Genomic DNA, 21,177 nt, shown 5'->3' with positions numbered 1-21,177 from the left:
AATTAGTCATACCAGGACAGTATTAAAAACAGAATATGCTGTAAAACATTTTCATGAAGGTTTTACATCTTAGCCCATATCCATATTTCCTTATTTCCAAACTTAACAGTTCATAGTCAACACAACAAACATAATAAAATGAGTCAATTTGTGCTTCATAAGATCACAGCTAGAGGGGCTTTTAGGGACTACAGGGAAGATTTAAACTGGGTCATCTCAAATATAATCATTTTCCTCCAGTACTTCAACTAGCAAAGCTAACTACCTGTGTCTACAGGTGGCTCCTTAAGAGTGACAACATACCATAGATTCAAACATGAGACTTGGATCTCGACGTTCTAAACTTTTATCCCTCTACAATTTAGCAGAAAAGCAAATGTGAGAGACTAGTGGAAAGAGTGAAACCTAAAATAAGATGCAACTTTGATACATAAGGTAAACATCCTTGGCCGAATAATTTTAGTATTCGGTCTTGAGTCCATCGGTATCCATCAGCCTGATCAGGAATCATGTTCCTTCATCATGTGACTTGCAGATTTCTTCAAGATTTTGGTGATTCTAACCATTCCCTGTCAGATTTGGATCATGGACATGATTTGGCTAATCCAAATCTTTGTCAATCTTGTGGTGCAGTCAGAATTTTGTTAATGCGGATGTAGACCACATAAGTTCATGTATGTAGAATGAACCCCCCCTTAGTATTAAACTTTATAGCAGACACCTAGAGGTTAACAATCAGTATGGACTGGTATTTAAAATTGTTCAAAACTTAAAGTACTTGGATAAGCAATTGCAGTTCCAATGAGAGAAATTAAAACCCCATAGCATGATGCTGCCACTACCATGTACTGCTGCAGATTTGATGATGTTCAGTATTACTTTTTGTACCAAAAGTTAACTTTTGGAGGTTTTACCCTAAACGTTTGGGGCTGGTTTTATCACACCAATATTTACATGCAGCTTTGTAACATGTTAGCAGACTGGATGTTTTCTTTAAAAGAAAACAACATATTGTTAAATATTGTTTCTCAAATTTCAGAATTCAGAACTGGAGAAGGTTTTTCTTCTGTTTCAGACTGAAGGCATGTTGGCAGATACACAGACTGGTTTGACATTTTTGTGTTTATTGTCTCTACTGATTGTGAAGTATTTGGATAAATATAAACTTCTAGAACCACACTACTGACTGATACCTTCATACAAAAAGATCTTTTCAATCCAACCTAACCCTTCCACAAATTATGGCTGAGTAGCCGGATGCAAAATAATGAAATCAGTAGAAATTAAATAAAATTGGCACATGGGAACTAATAAGGGTGTAAAGCTTCAGGTAATAAGCTATTGTAGGTTTATTTTCTCTCACAGATTTTTTTAATGCTTTTATTAATTGATTTTTTTTTTTTTGCAGAAACTATACCAGATATGTCGGCGTAAAAGTGTAGAAAGCCTTGAAATGTTTTGTCAGGTTCTCATTTCGACAATTTAATTGACATTTTTTAGCATAATGATATCCACTGTAGGTCAAGGTGTGTAAAGTCTTGTTTTCTACAGACATTAGAAAGGCACAAGTTTACGTTCTATGAGGTCATCAAAAAATATAATTAAATTCATTTGTGAAAAAAAATGGAAGAGTCCAGACAAATGTGTTTTTATATACATACATATATGTGTGTGTGTGCGTGTGTTTGGTTGTATCACAGGAGGACTATAAGATGTTTTCTGCAATCAAAACTCCAGTCCCTCATGAAGCCACATATCTTTGCTTCTGCTCTCCAGTGTGTTACCTGTCCTTTATTCCTCCAAGCCTGTGCACAAAGGCCCCATGGGAACTACTGCACTGTGGTCCAGTCACAGGGACAGAGCAATTTCTCATCATGCTGGTACTGATACAGAATACTGACACTGCATTTGCAGACCAAAGGTGCTAGTGAGATTTGTACACATGTCGAACCATATGTACAGGCGCATTGAGGCTGAAGCCGCTGAGTGCTTTCTTGTATCAGCTGCCTCTTGGAGTTACTCAAACACTTTGGAAACTTTAACACTGGCTGGTTTTATCAGGGCTGATGAAGCACTCCTGCTCCTTCGCAGAGGAGGATCCCATTTCGCCCTGCTTGTCCTGGATGGTCTTCATGTTTTGCTGGTTGGTGTGGTTACTGTTCTGCGCACCTTGACAGTGGCGCTGTCGCTCGGTGCTGTGCCAAATGCCATAACCAAAGTAGATCAAGAAGCCTGCAAAAGAAGTTCAAAAATGAGGTACAGAAAAGGAGCTATATATGTTTAGTCAAGGTTCCAATGTATTTACAAGTATTTGAATAATTTAAATATTATATAACTTAAAATATTTTGTTAAATAGAACAAGTACTGAACACATGAAAAAAGTGAAACAGAGCATGGAAACCTAAGAAACATCCTTCCAGTTAAAATTCATATAAGTCCATCCTTATAGACATTAAAGACGCATCTTCTTTGTCCATTCTCTTGACTTTTCATAATTAGATGACCCTCACCTGTTTTAGCAAAGCAGTCTCAGAAAATGGATATCAAAGTTCTAAAAGCCCTGCAACATGTATTTTTCATGGGTTTGAAACTGCAAGCTAGAAAGCTGCATTAGATTTCAACAATCTTGAGCCAGATTCAGTCTCTACATTATCCCAAGTCTTACCACGCTTTTATGCCATTTATTGTTAATAAGCTGAGAAGAAGTTGGTGTTGTGAACAGGTGAAGAGATCTGTGAATTGCAAAACCGGACACTCTGAAAATCCGCTAACTGTAAATAGGAGATTGCACAGCCTGCTCATGCACTCTTTGTTATCAGAGAACTGAGCCACAACTCAACTGTGCTTAGCCCTACTGTTGAACATGTGCTAGATTTAGCACGGTTTGGTAATGTCTGGCACGGTCCAGTTCAGTTGTGTTAAATTTACACTCAACAGTTATGTTGGTTGACGTGAGAATAGTACAAGACGAAATTTCTTTTGTATACACTCTGTTTACAAAATGACATTAAAAGTAGTCTAAGTCTAAAAGTCTAAGGTTACCATGCTCAGACCGTCCTCGGTTTGGTTTCAAAAGGCTAGTGTAAATGTGGCTTTTGTCATGCAAAGATGAACCGTGCAAGATCAGAGCAGACTGGCTGTTTTATCGATGTCAATGAGCTGTGGTTATTCTATTTATTCTGGCCCACTCTATTTTCTTGTTAGCAGATTTCTTTTCTGAACGTGTGACATGGTGTGGGGCGTAAAGTCAGACCTTTAACTTCCACCTAGATGCACTGGTAATAGCTTTCTGACCCCAAACCTTTGTGATCTAGATAGAGAGAAAGGTTGGTCAGCTTATCCACTGAGACTGAATGCTTCAAACCTCCTGCTTCCCTATTCCAGATATATTCACCTTCAAAGAATAAATGAAGATATTGAACTTTTGATCCAGATAACAGTTATTTGACCTTCACACAGATATATTGGAGCTATTTTACAAGCTGATTCCTCTTCTCCATGCAGCCAAACAGGGAGGCAAATACACACCCTAAAGATGTTTCCCAGTTTATCCAGTCATTACCTTCCAGTGTCAGCAAGGATTAGAGAACCCCTCTGACAATTCTCAAAAGAAGAATAATCTCCTTTCGGTCGTAAGTACAGTTTCATCCGTTTGAGTAAAATAACATAATTGTGTATTCCCAAGGTAAGAATGGTCTAAAGCCAAAAAAACAATCAATACTTTCATTCTTTATCCATGCATTTATACTTTCCCTATTTAAGGCAGATAAAGGTAGTCTTTTAAATCATAAGAACCACAGAACCTGGGGGACTGAATATAACTTCCACTGCATTTAGGAAGAAAAATTATGTCTGCTCTTGCTTTGAATGAATATTCAGGCTGAGAGATGCTGTCAATGCAGAGGGGTGACACCCACCCCCACAAAGAAATAAAGAAAAAGCCACCCACCTGTCCTCTAAGAAATCAGGAGAAGGTCCCACTGTGCCCACAGTGGGACCATCAGCCAGCTCTTCCCTGACTACTTCTTCCTACCAACCTCCTGTTTAGCTATGAGTCTCTTCAACTTGGAATGCTTATTGACTCCAGATGGGAACAGTCATTGCACAGTCTCTTGTCCAACACTTTAGAATTGAAACAGCACCATTCCAGACTTCACTCCATGCCACTTCCCTTTAAGGATGTTCATTATATCAATTCACTTATTTAACCCATACTATTCGACTCATTATTTCTAGTAACTGTACTGAAGAACTAGTATTCTACATCTTCTCCTTTTGTTAACCCATATTAGTTCCAGGATACATCTGGTTAAAGGCTCACAATTTCCGGATAAAATGTTTTTCGATAGCATCAAGTCCTGGTCCCTTGACTGCCATTCCTCCTGCCTCCAAGATGCCATTGCTCCTGGCACGACCCCTAAAGGCAATTCCTCAATCGAGTCTTTCGATCTTAGCCCATCACTAAAGAATATTATGACTTGATACAAGTTTTCACTAAAGACAAGGCCCACTCTCTACCACCTCATTGTCTCAATGACTGCACCACTGACTTATTGCCTGGTGCCCTCTACTGTCCAATTGACTCTATAACATTTCCAAATTAAAAAAAAAGTTGATGGAGACATACTAATGAGCCCATCTGCCCATCCTCCTCTCCACTGGGGGTGGACTTCTTTCTGTTCAAGAAAGACGGATCTCTCCACCTTTTTATGGACTACAGAGGACTCAACCAAATTACCATCAAGAGCCATGACCCCATCTTGTAAGCTCAGCAGCAACACCTGAATTTTCACCAAGCTGGACCTCCGAAATGCTTACCACCTCCTCCATATACACCAAGGAGATGATTAGAAAACAGCCTTAAAAACCCCTATTGGTAATTTTAAACATCTAGTCACGCTCTTTGGTCTCTGCAATGCTCCACCTGTGTTTCAAGCCTTCTCCAAGATTTCTTTAATGTCCTTGTGTTTCTTGACCTTGACAACAAAGATCTCCACCAAGTCCTCTGGCTCCTCCAAAACTGCATAGGAGCTGTTCTGGGATGGGAGACACCCTACATCTGTAACCATTACAGTGTTTTCTGGGATTTTCCAAATTCTCCACCACTTTATTAACCCCTAGCTGGGTTAACTACACTTACCTCCACCAAGACATTATTCATCCAGATTGCGAAACAAATTCAGCCTTCAAATGCATCAAGATTCTGTTTTCTGAAGCTACCATATTCCTGTTCCTACCAATAAAACTGGCTCTAGAAGAATGATGTCATTGGTTGGAGGGTGGAGAACATCCATTGCTGGTTTGGACATATCTCAAAGGCCTTGCAAACCTGCAATCAGCTAAATGTTCAACTCCTGTCAATCCCACTGGTCCCTGTTCTCTCTAGATCAACCCCTTATACATTGAGGTTTGCAGTTACAACATTGCAAAATGTGGCAAAGGGTTAGATGTTTAACGACTTAACCTTTTTTTTAACTAGTTTAACAACAATATATTTACCATCTATCATTCTCCCTCAAGTTTTATGACTTTAACATAAGCATGGCACCAAGGTATAATTTGTGGTCATGTGCTGATAGGGATTTACCTGCAGCCATCCAGACAGAGAAACGTATCCAGGTGTCTCCACTTAGCTGAACCATGAGGTAAATATTAACAAATATGCTCAGAATAGGCAGGAAGGGCAGAAGGGGAACCTGTGGTAAAAAAGAAGGAGCTGTTAGTCTGATGTGGTGTTCTGATAAATACTTGACCAAATCCAATGTGAGTTTGAGGACAGAAAAGTTTAGAATAACAACCAAGTTTCTACATACCATAAAGGAGACCTTCTTGGTAGTTTGAGGCTGCCTGCAGACCATGAAAACGCAGATGCTGAAGATTAGGAGACACACAGACAGCAAGGCCAAAATCCACACTTCCAAAGCAATGATTGAATTAAAATGGTAGGTGGTGAGATAGCTGATGATGCACACTATCAGCACTGTGGTGCGGAGAATAGAGAGAGAGGTTATCCCACCTTAACCACAAACTAAAGTAAATGACAACAACAACAAAAAAGATTTTGAGAACAAAAGGCTGTGTACCTAACACACAAATGGACATGTTGACCACAAAGGATGACTCTTCTGAAGGTAAGAGGGGTGGATGCAGGACAGTCTGAAGGGTGGAGTTACCATCCTTCAGCATGTTCAGGTGGGACTCTGACTCGGTCAATTCGGACTCTTCAGATGATAAATAGTCCTTCTCTCCTTTTCCTGGCTGCCTCTCTAGGACTCCCTCTGGCTGGTACCTGGAGGACAAATGTGTAGAGTCTGGGTTTTGATTTATGAAAAGGAAAATTCTGTCAAGAGTTTACCAGAAATGGGTTCATTCAATTCAACAGACTGATACAGCAGTGAGTTCTCAATGCCGTGAAAAGTAAAAACATGATTTTAGCACCTTAGCACAACTTGGGGATTTCTCTGATAGGATCTGCTGAAATTAAGTACCCGATTCTTGGCCCACGCCAAGCAAGACAAACAGCCATGTTTTAAACTGTCAGTTATTCCCTCTCTAGGTTTTAATATTCTTGACAACAAGTAATCAAGCTATAGAATTAAATTTTTTTACTTACTGAGCTAACATGTGTTTTGCACCTCAGCCCGTGTCAGGTGACCTGAATTGAACTCAAGCACGTTATATAATTTTATGGTATATTAAGCAAAACATTACGTTTCTAAAGCAACAAAAAAAAAAACATACCCTAAGAGTCCCTTTGCGCACTATTAACTGAAAATATTTGAAATATGTTATAAATTATTGAGCCATATAAAAAATGGAGGTGGTTATGCTGTACGAACACAGCAGGAGTAATATGCTACTGTATAATCAGTCTGCCTGATCAGGTTATCATGACCTACGACTTTACTTCCAAACGATTTCACTGCAGTTGCACAATCCTTTGTTGTTTTAAAATTGGTGTTAATCTTGTAGCTTCATCAGTTCAGTAAGTGGTCACATTGATCAAAAACAAATTAATTTTATGGGTGCTTTCTTATCTGTTTGTTTTGGTATTTTTTTATCAGCCTGCATTAAATACAATACACATTAGCTTTCAGTGAAGCACTTTAGTTGATAAATTAGTTGATAATCATAGAGGCCATCATAATATGTGGACATTGTTGGTGTTTGACTGTGTTTTTACAAAGGGCTATTGTTCTAAGTTTTACAGAAAATCCTCTAATAAATGATTGCTGTGTAGAGAGGATTAGAGAAATGGACGATAAGGAAGAAAAGGTGTTGTCCTGGAAGTTAGGCAATAAAAAAGCTGCAAACACCTATGTCTTCCTTCACCGTGGTGCATCCTTTTTTAAATTATATTAGAAATGAAAAATAATTTATATGAAGAGGGCATTCAGATGGAAAACAGTCTTTTGGTAAAGGTCCAACCTGGTGGCTTATACCATCAATTAGCTGTGCAGATCTAAGGGTCCCAACACTAAGCTCTGCACAGAACAGAGCCATGCGTTACTGTTACACATATGATCTCTGTTGGGTTCACTTTTCGTTCCTAACAGGTTTATTCCTATATGAAGTAGCAAATGCTGAAAATTCTAGCAAAGACACTATTTGCAGGAATATCAGAAGTGCAAATTAAGCTTTAAAGGATAGACAAACATCTTTGTAACAATCCGCGGCCTGATAGACAGAAATTTATACTTTAGAAATATTGAGCTCCAAGGGTTTGAATGAATTGTTGTTGTTGAGTAGTTTTGTTTGAATTTAAACTGTTCCACCTTCATTATTTTTTCCTGCCCTTTGCATATTTTTGTACTTTAAGAGACAGTATTACTGGTTGGGTTTTGACAGGCAGTGCTCCATACAGAGATGCTATTCTTCTGATTGGTTGAGATGTTTTGTGGATTGTGTATATCATTCAATCAAGAGATTTGATCAGGGATCCAGATTTAGAAAAAGCCTAAGCTTTTTTTTAAAAGTTACAACATGAACAGAATTAAAATTATAGCTGCATGAATGAAACCACAAGACTTTAATCTTTGCTCTACTGTAATTTTAATTAACACGTAACATGTTTGTTTTCCTTGTCAAATTTGAAGACAGCATACTTTTCAAGTTAAAAATAAATCAATGCAGGTCTGAAATAAAGCAGTGAAAACTAAACACAACAATTTCAGCTTCTCCTATTGGACGTCTCTCTTCACCAGCTGTGTGTTGTTAGCTTGTTAAGCTCTGATTGGTAGCAGTGATCTGAGTTCCATTTATAAACCCTCCTGCCCTCATTGTTTTACTGTTGGTCTTCAGTATGATGACTTTTCAGATCCTCCTGGGGTATGGCAATGAGTCTTTTACTATTGGAGTCTATTTATTTTAAAAGCTGTTTCTAATTTGTTTTTTCTTGGTTTCAGGGCTTCCCTTGTTGTCTTGCTGATTCTGGATGTCTGTGGTCTTCCTGTCAAAGGTGAAGTATTATTCTGATCTACTTGCAGTAAATTCAGGTAGATGTTTAACAAATGTTATCTGGAGTCTAGATCCAAGACCACAGCTCCAGGGAGGCAGTGGCATCAAAGCAGCATCTCAGGGAGTAGCGGCTCCTTTCCAAGCTGACCATGTGTCCTTCAGCGCTCCTGCAGTAAAAACTCTAAGCCACCCTACCTTTGTGCAAACGCCAGCGGAGTTTGTCAATGTGAACCCCATGGCTGGGTTGTACCAAGCAGCTCCTGTTTATTATGGCTCCCAGATGCCAGCATATTATGTTGACTCTCAACAGGCTGGAGCTGCTCAGTCTCCCCCCACAGGTAACCAGTCTCAAATGATTCAGTGACATGGCATAGCTAAATGTCCATAAATGTATGAAGAAAATTGAAGTTCCTTTTTCCATCTCCCTCTATTAGCAGACTGGTTTGTTGCTCCTCCTTCCTTTGAGGATGCATCCACTGATGCTGAGGACCTTGGTGCTGTTCTCCCACCTGCACAGCCTGTAGGACCTATCCTTCAGTCTGGGGAGACTTCCAACATCGTTAAAGAAGCTGAGCTTGGCCATTACCAGCGGGAGACGGAGGAGTCTGGCTACCCAGCTGTCCCTATAAACCCTGTCCTGGGGGGCTTGTTGCCTTATCCTTTCCCCTACCCTCTTCCTTACAGGCTTCCTTACCCTGCTTTTGACTATAGGCTCCTGTTTGGTCAGTACCCTCCTGGCACCTACACTACCTTCAGCAGAAATCATGAGAGGGGCAGAGACTACTCTCAGTCCATTCATTATCTGAAGGAACATGGTCCTGATGCTCCAGAGAACCCCCAGAATCCTGGATCTGGGCAGCACAAGTTGTTCCAAAGAACACAGTAGAAACCTAAAGGGAGCCAAGGTGGGTTGATACAGACACTAGAAAATGCTAAACATCTTTAATACTGCCCTAACTTTTTATTTTTTTTGTTTTCTCAGATGAAGTGCACAAGTCTTGGGAGAACATTTTAGCAGTTTAGAAATAAAAAAAATCTTTCAATTCTTGAAATGTTGTATTTCAATGCTTGATGGGATTACATGCTGCCTGTTGTGGTGTTTTTTTTGTTTTGTTTTTTTTATAGATTATGGTACATGATTCCCAAAGACACAGGGGTGCTTATGCTGGCATGTAATATGGGTAGGCTAAACATTCTTGGCCCAGAGGAAGAAGTGGGGAATTATATTTTTTTTGGGTTGCATTAAACATACTGAAGTACACAAAGAACAAAACTGTCTCAAAATGGGGAAATGAAGTTGTTCAAAAGGTGAATGAGTTTCAAAGTGAAACAGCCAGGAAGAAATGCATACAACAGGTATAAGGACTGCTTTGTACAGTGCAAAGTAGGAAATAAAGTTTATTGGTTATACATTTGTTGAATCAGTGGTGACGGATTATACACTTTAATGGACAATAGCTGAAAGTTCAACATTGCCTTAAAGGTATAGAGGACTATTTCGTGGGTGGATCATCTAAATAAATGGTCATTGTCATTCTGGTGATATGTTTATGTAAGACTGCCCCGTTGGCTTTTTCTGTGAATGCACACTTTTACTGTAGCTCGCCACAGTGTGGTTTTAGTCATTGAAGCTCACCTTTCTCACCGGTTCTTTGCATGATCTCATTTAAAATAAAAAACAAAATGTTTCCTTTTTGAAGCGCTATGGTGCTTCTATGACAAATATTGCAGAACTAAAAGGAAAAAAAAAAACTAGCATAGTAACATTAAACAGGAAATCATAGACCCAGTTTGTACAGTTGGTTGATTTTGAGGTTACACAGGTGGACAAAGCAAGCTGATTAATTTGAGTAACTATGATACTGCAGAAGGCTGTTAGTCCAGTTTCATTTTAGTTTCTTTATAAAGCGCCGATTCATAACACATCATCTCAAGGCACTTTGCAGAGACTATTCAACCAGATTATACAGTCAGATTGGTGCATACTGTTTAATACTATATACTACAATATATATTTGAGTTTCTTGGTAAATATTTTTCTTTTTAGATTATATTCCTGTATTATGCTAATAGTCTAGTTCCTTTATTTCAATTTTCATGCCTTAGTTTCTGTCATTTTTGCCTGCTTCATTCTGTCGACCTCATTTTGATGAGATTTCTGTCCTGACCGTAGTCTGGTAAACCCACCATCAGCTGAGAAAGAGCTCAAAACACAGCAGTGTTTTGTGAAGGTGTAAGCTATATATCTGCTAAAACAGGGTTACATACCCTAGGTATGAACAATACGTTTTTTTTGCATACTCTCTGGAATATGGCAACTATACTATCTTGCAGCAATAAAGGAAAAAGGTTGTTTACAACTGTGTCACAAACTGCAGAGGGAAAGTGCACAAGGTATGAAAAACAGCCGTCACAATATTAGCTTTGACAGAACGAGTAAGGACTGGAACCAGTTTAAACCAGAATAGGAGCCAGAAAAGGAGCTGTGTTGTAGGCCCTATGTTTAACAAGTAAAGAAACTTAAATAAATGACCTGCTCCTGCCACAACTTAATGATCATACAATGGGAGCATTCACAGCTCTTACATCATTGAGGTAATGCAATAGCAGTCAGGGTAATCTGGCTTGTGGGCATTTGGAAAAAAAAAAAAGGCTATTAGGGCAGATATTTTCCAATATTGCGCAAATCAGTCTATACAGGCAGCTGAAAGATTTGTGAAGGTGCTCACCTGAGAAGGAGCACACAAACAGCCACCAGGGAGTAGGCCAGCAGGGTTCCAATAGACATCATGTCAACCAGGGCTTTAAGGTCAAACAAGAAAGCCATGATTGCTGTGGAGAGCAAGAGAATTAAATGAGGCTAAAACCTTGAAGAAAACAAATCAACAGGGTGATATCATAGAAAAAGTTCATGCATTGACAGTCTTTAGCACAAAGAAGTTCTTGCAAACAATTAGGGAAAAGCTTTTTATTTCAGATGCAAAGTCAAACATATAAGTCCAAAGATGCAAAATTAGAGGTTATGCATGAATTTTCCTTTAAAAAAAATAAAAAGGAAGGTTATTTTTTTTAACGCTTTAAATACAACAGCTTTGATTTCTATATGAAGCATCATTTGATGTAAAACAGTTTGTGATAAAGATATTTTTACACCTTAGCATCAAACATCATAGCTGAGAATGGCAATTTTGTTTGCTTGGGACCCCCTGCTGTTATGGAGGCCTTAAGTACTTCTGAAAAACTTGCTTCTCAGCCTAACCAGCAAGACTGACTGACACTGTATACACAGTGTATCAGTCTAGTAGGGGAAAGTAGAGCGCAAATCAAAGCCTGGGCCAGGCAGAGACTAACAGTCACTGGTAAAAAAAGGTGGAAACTAGTAAAATACCTACAATACATGTGATGCAAAAACCTTTTTGGGGGGGAAATCTCTGACAGAAGCCAATTGTACAAATTTTCAAGATATATCCAGCTCATTTAGGACATAATTGATGGTGTTACTAAAACATTGCTCTGTTGTTGCCCTAATCTGAACTATGCATTCATGCTGCACACGATTCCACTGCGGGTAATCGGATCAACTCCTGTCTCTTCACCACATGAAAGGAGCTTCTACTGTATCTACTGCTTCCGGTATAAACTAAGCATGGCGGAAGTGATTTTACAGAGCAAGTCTGAGAGTTTTTATTCATTATAGAGCCGAACCAAGGCACCGGCGTGGCTCTGTCACCCAGATCCTTCAGGGCTTCTCCCAGTTCAGGATCGAGCTTCAGCTGGATCACAACTACCCACTGATCTTCTATCTGAACAGGACCCGAAACTATCCTGCTTCATGGAAGGATTAACTGTATAACAGAGGGGAGCAGGGGACGCCTACCCCAGAGCTGCAAAAAGAAAACAAATGATGAATGTTTTTATGGTCATAAGGGCTAAATTAAATTTGAAGCCATCAAACAAGCCTCTTAAGAAGCATTCTTTGCTCCTTTCTAAACTGGTTAAACTTGCAACATCTATTGTTTGTACCCCTTCTTTTCTCGCACACTGGTTAAAATGGTTAAAATCAGTGCAATTATTATTAGTACCAACAACAGTCAGTACTATTTGTCTTTCCACATTTACGCACATTAAGCAATTTAAAAGTTATTCAGTCACATGGAAGAACCCAGCAGACTGGCACATGTTGATATGGTAGGGTATTTCTAGGGTGCAAAGAAACAGGAAAACGGCACCAGGGACATGCAGCTGAAATATTTTTTAGCAGCTGCATGGTGCAATCATGTCAACACGGCTCAAAATGTTGGAGAAATGTTCCCGGCAGCAAAACTGAATCTACAGCAAGAATCAAGGCCGTTCTTAATGCAAAAGAATGTTAAAACCAGACACTACCCAATAAAATGAGTGTTCCTATGTGTTTGACAATGCTTATTACAACTTCTAATGCAGAATAATAAAAAAAAGAAATGATAAAGCATGGACAATAAATAGAGGAAGGGGGTGTTAGTGTGGTGCACTGGCTTAGCTGGCGGTAGGCTTGAAAAAAAGTCTGCACAAAAAGTCTACTACAAAGAAGATTGTAGTAGATCTCAGCAGCAGAGTTTGAAACAGGCATCGGTATGTCTGCAATCCCTTTTAACATTTTGTTAAAACAAACTGAACCAAGAACATCAAAAAGCTTTCCGGCTTGTCACTGTCAGGTGCTTGGTGCGTATGGCTTGTGGATATGCAGACCCCCTCCCTCAGCGTTCACATCTGCCAGCCTCTTCCTCAGGTCATTCACCCTGTAAGTCTCAGCTTTAATGCCTGAGAACATTGTGCAACTACGTACTGAACACCTGCAGCCTAATAAGCAGGAAGGCTGTAGAAGTAGGTGTTCTATATAAGCACCACGATAATCTCCACAAATATCAAACTCTTAAAGTGAGCTTTACCACATTATTGCCTAAGTTGACAAATACCAGCATGAGTTTGATTCATTATTATTATCATTATTATTGTTAAATATTAGCGGGCTACATTAGATGGACACTGAAAACATCTTGTTGAGCCTTAGGTTGCCTGCTCCTTTGTTGATTCTAGCAGGTCTCAGAGCAAAAGGGACAAAGGTGGTACTTTTCTCTAAAACCAGTTAATTTACTGCTTTTCACTATGCAAACACCTTAGTTAAGCTTATTACATTCTCCACAAGAAGCAAGATGTTTTTCATGCTGTCTTGGTTCACACTTCTTGTTCTCGACACATGGCCACAGTACCACTGTTTTCTTGCAGCATCTCTGAGAACAGTTGTGTCATTTGTCAGTTTAATGGGCTGTGTTAAGTTGGAAAAACAGTTTTCCCTTGTTTTGGATCATAAATCCTCACCTTATTACAGTTGTGGAAATGTACACACGTGTCGGTTTCTTTGATGGATCTTTTGAGGGATTGTTTGTGTGATACAACTTCTATGTAATAGACCACATTTTGCTCACTCCATCCGCCTCATCAATCCAAAACATTGCCTCCCATGTGCCATGGTGTTGCTATTGTGTGCTTTGAGTGTGATGTAAGCTACAGTCCATAGCTGAGCTTCTCAACAAATTTGTTTTATTACTCTATCCACTTTGAGAACAAGAACAACTTTCTCAGTTTTTGCAGAGTATGCAACAAGCTGCAGGGTGCTGCCGTGGTACAGTCAAAGTAAATTTCGCTCAGTCTTTACTGTGTTCTGTGACAAACCCATCCAGCAAATATATCCAAGATATCTTGGACTGTTTCTAGCTGAGTTTAAAGTTGCCAGTCAGAATTTTGAATTGAAAATAAAGATGTTTTTCACAACCTTTTTGCTCCAACATTATGGAAATAATAATTTGCTAATCCCTACATGGAAGTCATCTGGTTTTTACAAAAGAAGATGCATATATTGACATTTACATCATTGAAATGTAATGACCTATGGTCAAATGACCAGAAACTGTTTATGGACCTTCTTTTATCATGATCTCTATATTGAAATGGACCAGTTTAGTCAAATTCAAAGTTGGATTTTTCTAAATCACAGTTAAAGATTTCCCTGCTAAAATAATAGAGCTTTTTATTGTAAAGCATTTTCTACAGGGGTTCATGGGGGTATTATTTTTTCTTTTTATTTAAATTAATTAACAACCCACTTTGCCTACTATCCAATTCTATCTGACTATCTTTCCATAGGAGATGAAACCTCAGCTGGCCTTGTGGTCCTGTTGGGTTGATTTTTATCGCTTTATTAGCAGGATTTTACATGCTTTGGAAACACCACAAATTCATGCAGTCACCATCACCAGCTTTTCAAGAGCACAAAGAAAATACAGGGGAAAAAACAGACGGGCACCCAGACAAAACCAGGATATAACCCAGGGACAAGTGAGAGCCTTGTCCAGGAGCTTACCGGCTGTGGTACCCGCTGCCATGGTGGCAGCCACGGGCGACTGCCGCTTACTCACTTTGGACATAAATTTGAACAGAATGCCATCTCGTGCCATGGCAAAGAGAATGCGTGGAAGAGGGAACATGGAGCCCAACAGGCTAGGGAGAAGAGGGTTCATTGTTAAGTTAAGAGCATTCTGGGAGAAAAAAACATGACACCTGCACAACTGTGAAAGAAAAACACTCAATATTCAGACACAGAAACCTGTACAGACCATATATTATCTTTCAACAAGTGGAATTTGAACCAACTTCAGGACAGTAAATGACTAAATCATCTTGTTTGACTCCATTCTTTCTTTCACAATTGATTGGTGGAGACACATAAGCTAAGTCATTTCACTTGCATGATCCCCGGCTCTCACCTGCAACTACACCGGAGCTCATAGTGGCAATAACTGGGGTCTTCGTCTTAGGATTGATTCGGGCTAAGGCTTTGAAAAGCACCCCATCCTCTGCCATAGCATAGATTACACGAGGCATGGGGAAAATGGAGCCCAGCAGACTGCGTGAGACAGCAGAGACATGCAACACCAACACGTTAGTCATGAGCCCTCAACCCAGACACACAATCACAAATGGACAGAGGCATCGTAAAGCTTCAGAATCATGAAAGCAAAAAAAAGATGTCTTTCTATCCTGTCTGTATTGTCATTCTTATAATCTATCCTTCAGAGAGACAAACTCTGCAAATGGATCTTTTAGGAATGTGTCTCTAATAGATTTTCATGGGTCGTCATAAGACTTGGTGAGTAAACATTTGCTTCAAGCAAGAAAGCTGTGCATTAAAACACTTTCACAAAGCACAAAGTCCATACAGATTATAATGTCATTTTGAGTTAAAACCAATGAAAATCTTGATATGACTAGAAGAACGACATTCACTGATACTGCTAATACTGATACTGACAGGAAAGAAAGACAACACAATATATTTTTGAGACAGACTGAGACTTGCTCAGCAGTTCTTGGCACAAAAACATGCTGGGGCCTCAGACACAGAGAGGATTAAGCAATGCATCCACCACAGAAGGCTAAGCAACAGGAATCAATCCAATTAAAAGACACAGACAAAGATTGACAGTCAAATTTGGTGACTGAATCTCATCTGCCATTATTACCACAAACTTAAAGTCAAAATTACTACCCCATTTAAGACTAGGAATTACTATATGTCTTTTTTTGTTTTTGTTTTTTTTTGTTTTAAAAAATGGCAAAGACTTACCTGGTAGAGAGGGCACACAATGAACCCACAGCAACCACGTATTTGGCAGGCCCCCAGCCTACATATTCAAAGGCCATGGGCAACGGGCTCTTCTCATCCAGCAGATAATAGGGCATCATCAGGGTAAGTGCAGCAGAGACGCCAAAGTACGCCAGGAAACATACGGTGAGTGACACCACTATGCCGATGGGAATGGCCTTCTGGGGGTTCTTCACCTCCTCTCCTGTTGCACAAATGGAAGTGAACACTAGTGCTGGTACAACAAAAACTGGAATGGATCAAGGCCTGCTGATCAAGGAATTACCTGTTGTTGCAATGCAGTCAAATCCGACAAAAGCATAGAAGCAGGTGGCAGCTCCGGCTAGTGTCCCGCTGAACCCGTAGGGCATGAAGCCACCAATACCGTAGTCACTGCTTACGTTGGCTGTCACAGACAAGTTCCTGAAACATGTATAAGCAGCCTTTTCGTAACAATTGGGATATTTGTTGCACATTTCCTGGATTACCAATATGTCACAGACTGTATTCAACTGGTGTCAAATGAATCCTTTACCTTGTGACTATTGTGATATTTACAAGGGATTCTTCAGTTATCTTCCAGTTATATGTGTCTCCTTTGACAAAGCCAGAAATGATGACAAAGAAAAGCACAAGCACGTTGATTGATGTAAAGACCTTGTTGACCCAGGCTGATTCCTTTACTCCAAAAGACAAGAGCCCTGCATGGGACCAAACATTAATTAATGTAAAATGCTTTAATTCAGCAAAGATGTTTTATAACTATTTTCAGAGCAAAAGTAGATCAAACTATTCAGAAACCTTTAAAGGACAGTTCTTAGAGGCAGGGGCAAAGTTCTTAAAGATATGATAACTGGTTTTCACATGTTGAGGCTGTTTAAAACTGTCAAGTTTAGGCAAATACAGTGGTGGGTGTACAGGGCCTTCAAAGCATTCACCGCTGGAGTTTTTACAGCACTAGTGGATCATTTTTTGGACAGTAGGCTCAAAGAAAAGGGGGTATGAGAGAGGGGGAGAGACATGCGGCAAAGGACCACAGGTCAGATTCGAACCCGGGTCAGCTACTTTGAGGACTTAAGGGCTGGTTATACTCCTGCAGCAGTGTGTCGCAGTGAGCTTGACGCAGACATTTTTGATTTATGCCCAGTATTGAATCGTGGTCTGTGTTATACGCTGTGGGTCTAGATACGGCCGAGGCGGTAAGGAAGTGGGGGTGAGTTTAGTCCGACAACGGAGGGACATTATGGCGAAAAAGAGCGAGGATCCAAGTTGAAAAAGGGTCCCAGCGTTCTTGGGCGCCTCGATCTTCGAGCTGGTCAAACTTCACAAGTTGTTTTCCGCAATTTGGGTCATAAAAACAAAACAAGCTGGCCTCCTGTCTGCGGCACTGTCTGCGGTCAGTTATAATTTGGGAGAGGTGCAGCACAGCTTCTGCGAAGAGGGCGGAGAAGCTTTTTGTTGACTGCGACACCTATGCAGAGGACCTTGTTTCGAAGTATAAATCAGCTTTAAGGTCTCCGTACATGGGTTGTGCACGCTAATCACTGCACCATCTGCACTCCCGCAAAGATGGATGTTAAAGATGCAGGAAACTTGATCTTGAGGTCTGGTGTAGAGGAACCCTATACTAGCGTATGCTGCTGGACAAATAATGTGGTAAAATAGCCAACAATACTATACTAAAATATTGATTCACCCTTTGAAATGTTTGTGTTAAAGCATATTAAAATTAAATAGTAACCTATCTATGTGACCATCAGTTCTTGAAGAGTTTTCGATAATGTGATTACATTGCTGCAGATCGAAACAAATGAAACCTATTCATACATTTTTACCTTTTCTTTCTCAAAAAATTGAAACTGGGAGCTTTTGCATATTGTTTACCATATTTGAGTTGCAGAAGTTCGACTTCTTCTAGTCCCATAAAAACAACCAGACACTGCTAAGACTGTCTTTGTGTCCCACTGAACTAATGTAATCATTTCATTGGCAGACAGATAAAACCCATGATAGATGTTTGTAGGAGGAGGCAAATGTTTCAAAGTATGTCTGGTTTGAGACTTCCTCGAACTCCTTATAAATGTTCCCAATTAGGCTAAATAGCATATTTTTGACAAATTGCAATCTCAAACTTTTGTGTATGTTATTGGAATTATTAACAATAAGCCTACATGTCCATGTTTGTTGTTGAGAGGTTTCTTTTTGTCATGCTGGAATCTCAACTTCTGCCTAAGTCTGAGAATATCTGCTGCCTTTAAAAGGTTTCCTTCCAGGATGAACTGGTGTTTTAACTTTGTCTATTTTTCCTGACCAACTGTAACCAGTTTTGCTGGGGTTTTTTGTACAAAGAGATCCCAACAGCATGATGCAGTTACCACAATGTTACAGTATGGGCTGAGCTCATGGTCACCTTGTTTGGTTTTTTATTAGCATACATTGCATTTTACATTGAGTCTCAAAGTTTGCACTTTGTAATTATCTGACCAGTCAATCTTCCACACATTTTCCATCTGTAAATCAAAATTACACACAGATGGAGTTCATTTAAACACAATGTGACTTTGTTGGACAGTTGATGCACCGGAGTTTGTCTCAGTTGTGGAACAAATGTTTGAAAACTATTTCATTAAATGCACTGTACAACCTGGACTCACTAGGAATAAAAGTACTGTGCGTGCTGTTTGTTCACTGTACAACCTGGACTCACTAGGAATAACACTACCAAACTGTTGTCACACTGTGCTGCCAGTTTCTTATTAAATTATGCCAGGTCTGGATCATGAGTTAAACTGTAATGATTTTGATTATCATCCCTTTACTGAAGCCTCTGTATGCTAATACTGAGAGGAATTTTAAATGATCAGCCATCAGCAATGTTCTTACCAGAGAGCAGCAGAATGAGGCACACAGCAAAGAAGTCAGGATATGGAGCCAAACCAGGAGAGTTCATGCTGAAGTATGTTTTACAGAAAACCTCAATGTGTCCTCCTATCATGTCATCAAATGTGCCACTCCAAGCTCTGGCAACAGAGGAGGTGCCTGATCAGAGAAATAAAAGGTGAGAATTCATAAAGATCTGCTCTCTTCTTTAAAGAAAAGATACATAAATTATAGCTCACCAATGACATATGAGAGGATTAAGTTCCAGCCTGTAATGAAGGCCCAGATCTCCCCTACTGTGACATAACTGTATAGATAAGCAGAGCCAGTTTTAGGGACACGGGCCCCAAACTCGGCATAGCATAGGCCGGCCATGACTGAGGCCAAGGCAGCAATGAGGAAGGAGATGACGATGCTGGGGCCAGAGTCTCCCTTGGCCACCTCTCCAGCCAACACGTAAACCCCAGCCCCCAGGGTGCTGCCCACCCCTAGGGCAATGAGGTCTACGGTTCCCAGGCAGCGGCACAGCTTGGAGTCCTCCAGGCTGTTCATGTCGACCACTTTCCTGCGCACCAAGGAGCGGCTGAACGACACAACTTGCTTCAGCATGTTGTCACCTGTAGGCAGGTGAAAATAATGAAAATACAAAATACCTGTTCAATGGGTGTTTGGTTGTGATTGGTTAGAAGAGAGGTGGGTCCTAAGTGCTTAATACCCAACAGTATGTGTCAAATGCAAAAAGTCACAGAGCAAGCCTCTAAGAAAAGCAAAAATGAGATTGCAGATAAGAATACTTATTAGTTTAGTATTCTAACATTTAGCAAAAAGATTCATAACAACCAGCATCTAGGTTGGGTGTTAAGGAGCAGATTAATTAGGCTATGTCTGCTTTGCATTTTGAGTTCTTGCAGCTGGCTCTATTGAAACTTGTTGAAAAGTGAGTTACATAACATGTGAACTCAAAGGGATGTTAACCCTACAAACTATGACGTGCATTTTAGGAGTGCTGCCAAACCCTGTAGGATTGGACTCTAGGGGTCCGGTTCAACTATTGTTTGGGGTCATGGTTTAGATCTTGGTACTCAAAGAGCTGCTTTCATGAAACAACGGAGTGAAACATTCCAGCAGCTTGCTGCTCCAATTAAACATGAAGCCAAAAAGGGCCATTATTCTCCTTTAATGTATTTATCTTCCAAATTGAAATTCCTCTTTAATTTATTGCACAGGCTGCATTTATGATTTCAGTTGAATAGGAATGAAAATGTGGAAGTTAAATAGTTAATAACTTGCTTTGCTTCTTTCAGTCAAGAAAAGTGAGAATGATTCCTTCTGAAAACGATCCAAACATATGTTGACAGATTTATGCTTCAGAAAAAAAAAAAAAAAAGTAGAGCTATGGAAGCTTGTTAAAATGATGATATAATCATATGTGCTCTATAAGTAAAGTTTATGGTTCATTAATTTATCTAAAATGTATTGAGACGGTAAAAGTGGAAATTTGTCACATCATAACGCTTAACAAAAGCAATACAAAGCCACTAAAAATCTTTAAAAAAAAATCCCATCATATATAGTGATTTACAGGATTTTAAAGCAAAGATTGTGAAAAAAAAGATACAATGGAAAGAATGCAAAAGACCTTAACCTATAGTGATATAGTAGGTAAAAATTATTGTTCTGAATACTTTAGTAGATTTTTTCTTAATTCCATGAGGGAAAAAATCCATCTGAACTACTAGACTGTTACTAACTAAATGCATGAAATCAGATCTACTCCTACCTTAGAGCAGGACCGTCTGAAAGGCACAGTTTCCAAGTTCAGGAGCAAACAGAGCTGTGAGAAGCTGCACAGCTTTTCTTCCACAGGTAAGATCAGCTGCACTCAGCGTACAGGTACAGGAGGTCAGACAGCTTGATCTGATCTAATGAGCCTCTGCCTCAAGCCACCAGCAGAATGCTGTACAGTATACAAGAACATTTACTGTGCAGGGCAGTAGTTTTACTCCTCCTCCCTGCCTTCAGAGTTTCTTCATCACAGGATCTGCCCTCGCCTTGCCCCTAAAATGAATTTACAGTACAGAACAGTTGGGGGAGTGACGTTCCAGAGCAAGAGGGGGAGGAAGGGAGGCGGGGACCAAGAAGCAATGAAGGGAGGGGG

General features: G+C 39.8%; 2 protein-coding genes across 3 annotated transcripts; one reads left to right on the top strand and one right to left on the bottom strand.

Moving 5' to 3' along the window:
• Nucleotides 1–6: 6 nt before the first annotated feature.
• slc7a2 (solute carrier family 7 (cationic amino acid transporter, y+ system), member 2) lies at nucleotides 7–21,054 on the bottom strand. Of its 2 annotated transcripts, none has more exons than XM_015371067.1 (12): nucleotides 20,800–21,054; nucleotides 19,259–19,636; nucleotides 19,023–19,178; nucleotides 16,675–16,840; nucleotides 16,426–16,562; nucleotides 16,122–16,344; nucleotides 15,262–15,401; nucleotides 11,188–11,290; nucleotides 6,085–6,290; nucleotides 5,815–5,981; nucleotides 5,589–5,697; nucleotides 7–2,232 (listed from the first exon to the last, which is right to left on the bottom strand). In XM_015371067.1, the coding sequence occupies exons 2-12, from the start codon at nucleotides 19,626–19,628 to the stop codon at nucleotides 2,039–2,041; spliced, it is 1,971 nt and encodes a 656-aa protein (XP_015226553.1). In that variant the 5' UTR covers nucleotides 19,629–19,636; nucleotides 20,800–21,054; the 3' UTR covers nucleotides 7–2,038. The 2 variants fall into 2 exon arrangements, with proteins under 2 accessions (XP_015226553.1, XP_015226554.1); XM_015371068.1 differs by lacking the exon at nucleotides 15,262–15,401 and adding an exon at nucleotides 14,859–14,995 and having other exon boundaries at nucleotides 2,015–2,232; nucleotides 20,800–21,053.
• LOC107082397 lies at nucleotides 8,063–9,477 on the top strand. The gene is made up of 5 exons (XM_015371069.1): nucleotides 8,063–8,329; nucleotides 8,407–8,459; nucleotides 8,530–8,796; nucleotides 8,893–9,363; nucleotides 9,441–9,477. Exons 1-4 carry the CDS (start codon nucleotides 8,304–8,306, stop codon nucleotides 9,342–9,344), a joined length of 798 nt encoding a protein of 265 aa, XP_015226555.1. The 5' UTR covers nucleotides 8,063–8,303; the 3' UTR covers nucleotides 9,345–9,363; nucleotides 9,441–9,477.
• Nucleotides 21,055–21,177: the final 123 nt, after the last annotated feature.

Source organism: Cyprinodon variegatus, unplaced genomic scaffold, assembly GCF_000732505.1.
Source record: "Cyprinodon variegatus isolate N-32 unplaced genomic scaffold, C_variegatus-1.0 Scaffold52, whole genome shotgun sequence".
In the NCBI taxonomy this organism is placed as follows: Eukaryota; Metazoa; Chordata; class Actinopteri; order Cyprinodontiformes; family Cyprinodontidae; genus Cyprinodon; species Cyprinodon variegatus.
Note: the sequence above shows the minus strand (reverse complement) of the source record. Positions and strands in the feature narration are given on the sequence as shown.